This window comes from Impatiens glandulifera, chromosome 1 (assembly GCF_907164915.1).
Source record: "Impatiens glandulifera chromosome 1, dImpGla2.1, whole genome shotgun sequence".
Lineage (NCBI taxonomy): Eukaryota > Viridiplantae > Streptophyta > Magnoliopsida > Ericales > Balsaminaceae > Impatiens > Impatiens glandulifera.
The window spans coordinates 95,682,617-95,693,576 of record NC_061862.1 but is presented as its reverse complement, the minus strand read 5'-3'; the positions used below and the strand labels follow the sequence as shown (position 1 = coordinate 95,693,576).

The following is a 10,960-nucleotide window of genomic DNA, read 5'->3' as shown; positions in this document are numbered from 1 at the left end:
GAAAGATCCCATGACGAGGAGTATACCGAAGATATCGAAGAATACATTTAACCTCTCCCTAATGAGAAGATGTGAGAGTTTGTATGAATTAACAAGCTCGATTGACAGTAAAGGCTAACTCAGAACGAGTTAATGTAAGATATTGTAGAGGCTCTACTATACTCCGATAGAGAAATAGATTAGATAAAAGATCACCATCATGTTTAGAAAGAGATGGGAGTGTGTAATGACTTTACTTAAAGCATATCAGCCTGAGTGAGAATATCGTCAATATACTTGGATTGAGAAAGAAATAATCCATCTTTGGTACGAGTGACTTTCATTCCAAGAAAGTAATGTAATTGACCTAAATATTTAACAAGAAATAATTTATTTAATTGAAGTATAATTTTTGTTAGAAACGATTTAAGAGTTACCTGTGAGGATAATATCGTCCACATATACTAAAAAGTATGTGTTTATTTGAGGTGCATGATACGTGAAGAGAGCTGTGTCAAATTTCGATTATATGAAATTAAAAGATAGTAAAGCAGTCCGGAGAGTAGCATACCAAACACGGGGAGACTATTTAAGACCGTAGATTGCTTTATGATGTTTGCATATATGATTAGGAAAATATGGATGGACAAAACTGGGTGGTTGTGTCATGTAAACTTCTTCTTGTAGAGACCCATGAAGAAATGCATTACTAATATCAAGTTGATGAATGAACCATTGATAAGATATTTCTAAAGAAAGAATAACACGAATAGTAGTGAATTTTACCACATGACTGAATATCTCTTCATAATCAATACCTTGTTGTTGATGGAATCCTTTAACCACAAAACGTGCTTTATATTGATCAATAGACCCATCAACTTTATGCTTGAGTTTAAAAACTCATTTACATCGAACAAGATTATGAGATGGTGTGCGAGGAATAAGAGACCATGTTTTATTCTGAATAAAAACATTATATTTATTTGTCATGGCAAGATGCCATTGCGGATTCTTATTAGCTTTGGTAAAACATGTAGGTGTAATGGTGGAAGAAGTAGCAGTGAGAGCTGACGAGGACATAGATCGTGCTTTATTACGTGTGATCAATTGATGAGTAGAAGATTTAAGTGCATTAACTGTTTTGATAATTGGTTGTGTTGAAGGAACAATAATACTAGCAGAAGAGGATGATATAGTGTTTGGTGATGTTGTGGAGGTCGAAGAGGGTGATGGTGAAGACGATGAAGTGATATGAGATAATAAAGGTGGTATTGATGAATTAAGTATAATTTTTGGAAGAGATGTCTCATTATCTTCTTGTGGTTTAGACAAGTGCACAAGATCCTTACGTTTGAAAGGAAAAGTGAGCTCATCAAAAGTGATATGTCGAGAGATAAATATTCATCCAAATAAAATGTGAAGACACTTATAACCTTTGTGAGATGAGATATAACTAAAGAAACTACATTCAGTAGTATAAAAATCGAGTTTTGTTGATTGTACGGTCGTGCGAGTGGATAGCAAGAACACCCAAATGTCTTCAAAAAAACCATAGTTAGGAGAAGAGTTAAATATAGTCTCGAATGGTGAACGTTGATGTAATATCGGAGTAGGAAGATGATTGATAAGATATGTGGTCGTTTCAAAAGCTTCACTCCAATAATGTAGTGGCATAAATGTATGAGTCAATAAAGTGAGAACAATTTCCGTAATATGACAAATTTTTCGTTCATCAATACCGTTTTACTCACTAGTATGTGGGAAAGATAAATGATGTAAAATACCATGATTATCAGTTAATGATTTGAAATTTCTATATTCTCCTCTCCAATCAATTTGTAATATTTTCATTTTACAACTAAAACAAATTTTCAACAAGTTGAAGAGAGTTGATAAACATATTCAAAACATTCAACCTTTTCTTTAGCGGATATATCTATGTGAATTTGCTAAAATCATCCACAAAATATACGAAATAACGACAAATAGTAGATGGAAATTCAAGAGCAGGTCCCCAAACATCCAAATAAATTAGGTCTAAAGAAGCCATAAATGTAGATTTTAAAGCCGAAAAAGGTACTTTATGTGATTTCCCATATTGACATGATCCACAAAAAGAAATAGTATTACTACCTAAACCTGGTAATTTAAAGTGTGATATAACTAAATATGTAGTAGCGTTAGAAGGATGCCTAAGTCGTGAATTCCGAATTTGAGCCGGAGATCGAATACCAATAAACATTTGTTTATTAAAACATGTTCAAAACGAACTTTCAGTAAGGTCAATACAATAAAGTCCGCCCTTGAGTAATCCCTTAAGAAGCACTATTTTCGTATCTAAGTCTTTAATAAGACAAATATTCGAGTGGAATTCAAAAAATACATAATTATCTGATAAAAATCTTGCGACACTCATTAGATTTTTGATAATATCCGGAATGTATAAGATATTACGTAAATAGAGAGATTGTTGTTGATTTAAAATTTTAGTGGTACCAATATTATAAATATTTAAAGGCATACCATTTCCGACTTTAATAGCTTGAGTACCTGTGTAAAGAGCATGTACATGTAGATTATTAAGATTAGAAGTAATATGGTCGGTATCACTTGAATTTGGACACCAAGTGGGATCTACAATAGTAGACGATGTAACTAACATTGTCGTAGGATTTGTAGAAGGATTAAAACGAGGGCACTCGAGATCACTATGTCCTTGTACATTACATATTTAACAAGATGGATTATAAAAACAACTTTTAGAGCGATGACCAATTTTATGACAAAAATTACATTGCGGACGATTATTGTCTCGGTTCTGTCTTTGGTTCTTTCTGCCTCCATGCCTATAAATATAAGCAACATTTGTCGAAACGTTTGAGGGCGAAATATTTTCATAATAGAATTTTCTTTTCTTGAATATGAGTCGTTGTTCATGATTTAGAAGGATGTTTGTCATCTCATTAAACGATAGATCTTGTTTGGAAGTTAGAGCACATATCATTGACTCGAACTCGTCTTCAAGCCCGTTGAGTAGAGTTAGTTGCAGATCTTGATCAGAAACATATTATTTGGCAGCGATAAGTGCATCTAACAAGTTTATGATATGTTGAATGAAGTTAAAAAGAGAGTCACTACTTTTGTGACTCAGTAACTGAAATAGTCGGCTCTTTTATTGAGAAACATATATTTTCTTTAGGGTTTCCCAAAGTTCTTGTGCCGAAGATGATTTTGAGACTTGTTGACGAATCTCGTCGGTCAATATTGAAAAGAGCCATGTAAGTACCATTTGATCTTGGATACGCCATTGTTTAAATTTTGGATTCTTGATTTGAATTGTATTATTTTGATCATTTGTTTCTTGAAGAAATTTGGGAGGAGTTTCAAGATTCCCTTCTACTATATCCATAAAATTATGATGGGAGTAACTTGTGATTTCCAATAGATTTAGTTATGTTTATCCAACTTTACGTTTCTAGGTATTATTGGTAGAACTGAAAAGTGGTATTGTTCTTTCATTGAAATCGTTTTTGAGAATTTTCCCTTATAAACTCTGATAACAAGTTTGATTTTTAGAATTGACAATATCAACAATAACTATTTGAATGAATTCTTGAAGAGAAAGATTATAAACAATAACTATTTGGATGAATTCTTGAAGAGAAAGATTGAAATAATATTATTGATTGAATTAGTAATCTTTACAATAATAATAGAAAAGATAATGAGAAAACTTAAGAATTAGTTATTATATTCAGCTTAATTAATAAGAGATAAATCAATATTTTCTTTTATTTGTTTAATACTTCTGAGAGATAATATCCAATTTGACCTTTGACTTTTTTAACGTCTTTGAACACTTACATGAGGTTGTCCGTCTATCAAGCGGATCGCACAATCACGCCTCAATAACCATTATTTTTGAGGTACATTAAGTATATCAAAGATAGATTTTCCAATAACTATGATTTTTCGTATAATTTTTTTCTAGAAGGAGAAAGTTAAAAAACTCTAACAAATCATAAATTTTTTACTATATTTTCTTGTAAAGAACCAAATAATAGAAGAAATATCAAAATAGAAATTGATTGTAGATCGACTAAAAAAAATCGCATAATGATTTTGATAGAGTATTTTTTTCTAGAAAGGATAGATTAGAAAGAGCTCCAAAATATTATATTTCTTAATATTGTTTTACTAACGAAACAAATAATATAAGAAATATCAAAAACAAAAATTGTAGATGAGAAAATATATCTTCACTATTTATTCTTGAGAGAGAAAAGAGTTCTAATGGATTAAATTTGTTTATAACTTTTTACATTAATAAAACTTCCACTACAAATACAAATACATATTTAATTTTTATATCCACAATTTAAAAAATAATTCTAATTATGACTAAAATAATTAAAATGATAAAAATATTATTTAAAAGATAAATATCTGAAAATTTTTATTATCATTAAGTTCCTAAAATTCAAATTAGAAGATAATTATAGTTTGTGAGATTATTTTGAATAAAATGTCTTATTTTCTAAAAGACTTATTTTATTTTGTGAGTATATTAGATAATAATTTTTCAAGAATACTTGAAAGAAAGAAAGAAAAGAAAGAAAGAATGCAGAGAAGACCCATTATAATCGGGTAGGATTGGATCCTTCCTAGCCAATTCGAACCGGCTTAATAGAGAGCCTGGTTATCCCTGGCTCAAACGCAGCTGCTCTCGGGTCAATTGATAGAAAGAGCCGCGAGAAGAACAAAGGTGGGATCTTCTTCTTCTTCTGCCGTTTAGGGTTTTGATAAGAAATCCCTTAAACCAATCTCGTAAAAGGTCAGTGAGCGCCTATATTTTGATAATAATAATAATAATCTTCCTATGAATCTTTGTCTTCTAAGTTTTCTGGAATCCAAAGGAATTTAGAGGATAATTGTGAGTCTTTTTTGCCATCTGACCATGACCAAGATGTTTGAGCGTGAGAACGAGGTGTGTATGTTGTGTGCAGGAGGACCCTTGTGTGAGAGGTGTGGGGAGAGAGAGGTGAGATCGAGAGCTAAGAGCGAGGGGAGGAGGATAGATATATTAGAACATTGCGTGCGTCTCTCAAACCGTATAATCTTTTATCATCTTCTTCTACCTCAATTAGTCCTGCCATTTTTCCAGGATGTCGGACAGAAAGCTCGTGGTAAGCTTCAGCTGCCATTTCTCATTATCAGAATTTCTTAATTGCATTTGTTTCCTTTACAAGGCCATTTCTTATCAATACCTAGGTTTTGGGTATCCCATGGGAAATTGAAACCGATGGCTTAAAGGATTATATGAGCAAATTTGGAGATATTGAAGATTGTATTGTCATGAAGGTTGGTTATCCCTCCTGGGTGCTTTTGTAATCTAATTTTATCAATGGAGTTTCTTTTTGTGATTTTTGAGAAACATTAGGGAGTTCTTGTTACCAGTGTTTGACAGGAGTAATTGATTTTGTTTAATTCTTGATTTAGGATCGTTCCTCTGGGCGTTCTCGTGGTTTTGGTTATGTAACATTTGTAACAGCTGAGGATGCTAAGGTGATTCTTTTTGAGCATTCATAAGTTTTTCCTGCTTACATAGTATTGTTCTTTATCATTTGTCCCGACACCACTAGACTCCTATTCATTTCTTCTGATTCAGAATATAATGTGTTGAGAAAATATAACTTTTGTGTTGCTCAATGAGATCGTGAATACAACAAAGTTTGCGACAAAATACTAGTTTCCAAATGGGCTCATTGTTTAATTATGATAATTCTTATGGGAAATGTTACATTCTAAAACAGAACGTATTGGATGGAGAACATTTCCTGGGAAATAGGATGCTTGAGGTGAAAATTGCCACACCCAAGGTTGTATTCTTGATCCTTCAATATATTTGGCTTGATACTAGATGTCTGTTTATTGATATTCTCAACTTTTTCTTCTTGAACTCTCTACCTAGGAGGAGATGAGAGCACCAGCTAGAAAAGTCACTAGAATTTTTGTGGCTAGAATCCCACCATCTGTAACTGAAACAGTTTTCAGAAGGTAGAAATCATAGCCTACTTACTGTTGATGCTTCGTAATTATTTCCTGTATGTAATTATGTCATTTTACAGGTTATTGTAACTTTGTTTTTTGTATTGACTTGGTTTTGCAGTCACTTTGAGAAATATGGTGAAATAACAGATCTGTACATGCCAAAGGTACCGTTTGCATTCTAATATTGTATGGCACCATATGTTATATTGGTGTTTGTTGATAGGTTGGGTTTTTCCTTTTCCCAGGACCCAAGCACCAAAGGACATCGTGGAATTGGATTTATTACCTTTGCAACAGCTGGTGAGGCTGATTTCTTCCTTATACTTCAGTATTAGATTATAAGGATTTGTTTGTCAATATTGATTGGTGAATTTTCCCACGACGACATAATGAAATGGGACGGATGATCTGGATGGAAGAGATTTTCTTGGTTTCTTTTAGGGTTAACTTTGGTGGTTTTCCCATGAGCTTATTTGGAAACTTATATTTTATCACAATCATAATCTCATTGAAAAATTGCAAAAGTTAAAATAGAAATTAGTTTGTTTTAGATTTTTCATATTATAGTGTATTGTTCCTTCATTTGGTATACATATTATTTTCTTAATCATGATCCAAATTACAGTGTAACTTTTTACCTCATTTGGTGTTCAAATTATTTTCTTTATCCTAATCACATTATTTTTTTATCATTCTGATTTTTGGCAAACAACACAAATGTAGATTTTAAGATCTTGATCAACATGAAAAAAAGCTCAATATCTTAAGGAAACACTATTTCTATGCTGCAAAACATCTATATACTGTTTCTCCCTCACAAATCAGTTGTTGTTGTTTGTGTGTTTCATGCATCAAGACTATATCGAACTTGGTTTTGTTCCTTTTATAAATCTGAATTTGTTGTTTATCATGGAACCAGTGCTTGCTTTTATAAACATAATTTGTTTCTGTGGCTCATTATTGTAATACAGAATCTGTTGACGATTTAATGGTTGAAACTCATGATCTGGGAGGCTCAGCTGTAGTAGTTGATCGAGCAACGCCCAAGGTATAATGATTATGTATTGCATCTGTTCATATGTGTTTATTGTCTAAGGCTATGTTCGATAACATAACTTATAATTAAGTCAAATAATTTAGTTCTTTGATAAATGTTATTCAAAATCACTTCATTATTTAGATCCAGCTCAAACTAATCTAAAAAGTTTGAGTGTCCGGAAGACAACTTACCCCTTGAAATTAATCAAATTAAGTCACAAAAATAGTGAACTAGTTTATAATGATTTTAGGGATAATAGTTTCACATTGTATCAAATCAATTTGATATTAATACTTAGAATTTAGATATTTTTATTTGATTCATTTAACATTTCCTTCAGACAACTACCTAGCTCACGCTGCACTTAAAATTCAATATTCAACACTTTTTAAGTTTGATCAAATGCACACTAGAAGAACATGAGATTATCAATGTTAACTATTTGCCTCTTGATGTCATAATATATCAGGAAGATGACTTCCGGCCAGTAAGTCGAATGTCACAGGGTGGCGGTGGTGGTTATAGTAGCGGTTATAGTAGTGGTGGAGGTGGTGGTTATGGTAGTGGCGGTGGTGGTTATGGTAGTGGTGGTGGTGGTTATAGTAGTGGTGGTGGTGGTTATGGTAGTAGTGGTGGTGGTGGTGGTTATGGTGCATATAATGCTTATATCAGTGCAGCAACAAGATATGCAGCATTAGGGGCTCCTACATTGTATGATCATCCAAGTTCTTTGTATGGAGGAAGTAAGTCCTCTACATTCTCTTCAAAAAAATGGAGATACATGTCATTTTGCCATGTCATTTTGCAGCTAAATTATTAAAAGTTGTTGGTTATGTAGGAGGTGGTAGTGGTGGTGGTGGTAGCCAGTCCAGTCGAGGAATGGGAAAAAAGATTTTTGTTGGTAGGCTACCCCAAGAGGCCACGTCTGATGATCTTCGCCAGTATTTTGGAAGATTTGGTCGTATTTTGGATGTTTATGTGCCTAAGGTAATAGAATTTAAAATATACATAGCTATGCGGATTTTGTGTTCAAACTTAAAAAGAGAGATTGTTTGAATATAGGATCCAAAACGAAGTGGTCATAGAGGCTTCGGTTTTGTTACTTTCGAGGAAGATGGTGTGGCAGAGCGTGTTTCTCGTAGAACACATGAAATTTGTGGACAACAGGTATGGTTTTTAATTGAATTAAGTTCATTTGTGAAAACTGTTATTTAAACTAAAACATTGTTTATGTTTTTACCCTTAATCTGATGATTTAATTTTGTTACATTTTTGCAGGTTGCAATTGATTCAGCTACCCCGCTGGATGGGGCTGGTGGTAGCATTGGTGGTGGTGGTAGTTCGGCTGGTTCAAGTGCAAGTTATTCGAGCGCGAGTTACATGGACGGTGGTGTTGAACCATTTGTTGGTTATGGAGGTCCTATAAGAACCTATGGTAGAATGTATGGAAGCCTTGATTTTGACGATGTAAGTCAAAATATATACTATCCCTTTCTGTTTTTATGTCGAATTTGGTTAAAATACAAAAAATAAATATGAATTGGGTTGCGGAATTTTTCTTATTGCAGTGGGGATATGGGATGGGCAGTGGATTGGGCGGCGGTTTGGGTGGTGGTGGCTCAAGGGCATCGCGATCTGAATACAGGTATAGACCATACTAGTATTGGTTTGGGAAGAGGAAAATAACAAGCATTGATTTGGTGTTTATTGTTGGAATATTAATACTTTAGATTCTATTGCATTTGACATTTTTTTACTTGGACATGCAAAATCTTGTACTTGTTTTAACTAATCTTTTATTATAATCAACACAAAATAATATATATTCTGGAGCTTATTTTAATTGGATGTTGATATTATTTTCTTCTTAGCTCTCCTTTTTTTTCTTCTCTGATGTAACTTGAGGATCCAATCAGGGCAATTTTGTTTTTCCAGAAAAGTGAAATTCCTTCTTATTTTATTGTTCCGCTAAATTTATACTTAACTGCCAGTAGAAGTTGAAGACTTTTGAAAATCAAATTAAGGTTAGTACACTATTTTTTGGGTGAAAAAAATGATTGAATTGTTTATGGTTTGTTTATGGTTTTGTCAATTTCACCTTCACTTTAAAATTGTAAGATTATCTTTAGGGTCCGTTTTTCCAAAAAGAAGATTATCTTTAGGGTTCGGGTGTTACCTTGTAGATCAAATGTCTTAGGGATATGATTGTGGGTGTCATGCCCGATTCAAACAAAATGAAAACGATTCTACCTTAACAAGTGGACATACCCATACTTAATTGATGTTGCAACTATACTATGTATATTTTGAGCTTCAAATGATAGTGTAACACTAGGCTGCCCTGCCCTGTCCGGAAAACAAAAAATCAGCAACTGGCAACATAATCTGTTTCAAATCTTTTATGGTTTTTCTTTCAAGTGCAAACCAAGACTTCATAGTTTGAATCTATACATAAGTAAGGAATAATTTTTTATTTTTTCAATCAAATTAATCACATTGCAATGTATTTCATCTCCCTATTATTTCTCTAATATTAATGTCAAATTCAAAATAGTAAGTTATTGGGCTTGGGTTTGCTCAGAAATGAAAATAAGTATTTGGATATGTTTCTTAGTTTTATTTGGTAATAATATAATTTAATGAGATATAGATATTTTAAAAACTATTTTTTTAGTTTAAAAATATATATTCTTATTTTTTAAATTAAAATTTTGAACTTTATTATTATTTAATATATCAATTATAAAAGGAAATTATTTACTAACTTTATTAAATAATGTTTACATTTGGTTTCTCCATATTGACATGTATTTTTTTTTTTTTAGACGAAAATTAATTATAAAAACATTTCATCCTTAATAAATGAAATAAAAAATTTTAAATTGAATATATTAAATTTTATGAAACACTAAAATTAAAAAGTTAAATCAAAATAAGATTAATGCAATAAACGATTAAGACATCAATTAAAAAAAACAATTTCAAACAAATTTAATTATCAAAATATATAAAATAAGTTCTATTGATTTTTTTTAACTATAAGATACTTTTTTAAATTTTATTTTAAATATATAAATACATAAATAATAGTGTATTAAAATAATTAAATAATTTTTTATTATTTTTTTTAAAGATAATAGTTAACTAATTACCCTAAAATTAGGTAAATGTTACAACAATATGTATTTGTATAAAAATAATAATCACAATTCTTTAAAATATATTTTAATATTATATATATATTAACTATCAAAAATACAAGTATAAGAAAAAAACTCCAGCTATTGTATTGAAAATTATTTTATTCCTCTCTAATTAAATAAGTTTTAAAAAAAAACTCCAACAATACTAATGAAAATTATTTTATTCTAAGAAAAGTTCCGGAGATTTTAAATTTTTAAAGAAAATTTCAACAGCAAATTCTCTCATCACGAATACACGAATAACACGATCGATACGATTGACATGAACGACACGATTGACACGTTTTGCACGGTATCAAGGTCTTGGTTCGCTTATTATGTTCACGTTGTTAGTTGCTCAATGTCGCTTGTCAAACGTGCGCACAATCGGCACAATCGACACAATCGGCACGAACGACACGGTATCGGCTCTAATTGCTAGGTCGGTCATTCATCTACAAAACTTGGTTGGAAGGTTAGAGTTTTTGGTTTACTCTGTTTTGTATAGCTAGGGTTTCTGGTGTACCCTATTCTGTAATTGATTTTCTTTGTTGTTTTTTTACTTTGTTCTATTTTTCATTAAAATGGGAAGAATGAAAAGAAATAAGTATAAGGAAGTCAAAAAATTTGTGATGGAAGGTTTAAGGGAGGTAGCTGAAAAGAAAATTGATAAGATTGCTGAAGAAATAATTTAGGAAAAATAGGA

The 10,960-nt window shown here is 31.6% G+C and overlaps 1 protein-coding gene across 1 annotated transcript; it reads left to right on the top strand.

Annotated features, from left to right (window-relative positions):
• Positions 1-4,595: 4,595 nt before the first annotated feature.
• LOC124919351 (heterogeneous nuclear ribonucleoprotein A1) lies at positions 4,596-8,915 on the top strand. Its single transcript, XM_047459575.1, has 14 exons — positions 4,596-4,816; positions 4,989-5,168; positions 5,254-5,343; positions 5,482-5,547; positions 5,796-5,861; positions 5,954-6,039; positions 6,152-6,197; positions 6,279-6,333; positions 7,005-7,081; positions 7,542-7,815; positions 7,911-8,059; positions 8,135-8,239; positions 8,351-8,539; positions 8,641-8,915. The coding sequence occupies exons 2-14, from the start codon at positions 5,148-5,150 to the stop codon at positions 8,731-8,733; spliced, it is 1,317 nt and encodes a 438-aa protein (XP_047315531.1). The 5' UTR covers positions 4,596-4,816; positions 4,989-5,147; the 3' UTR covers positions 8,734-8,915.
• The last annotated feature ends 2,045 nt before the right edge of the window (positions 8,916-10,960 follow it).

Excerpts from the sequence above, each read along its gene's own strand:
- LOC124919351 (XM_047459575.1), top strand. The coding sequence starts at position 5,148 with ATGTCGGACAGAAAGCTCGTG. Across the intron at positions 5,862-5,953 it reads TGAAAATTGCCACACCCAAG|GAGGAGATGAGAGCACCAGC; the intron begins GTTGTATTCTTG and ends CTCTCTACCTAG. Across the intron at positions 6,198-6,278 it reads CAGATCTGTACATGCCAAAG|GACCCAAGCACCAAAGGACA; the intron begins GTACCGTTTGCA and ends TCCTTTTCCCAG.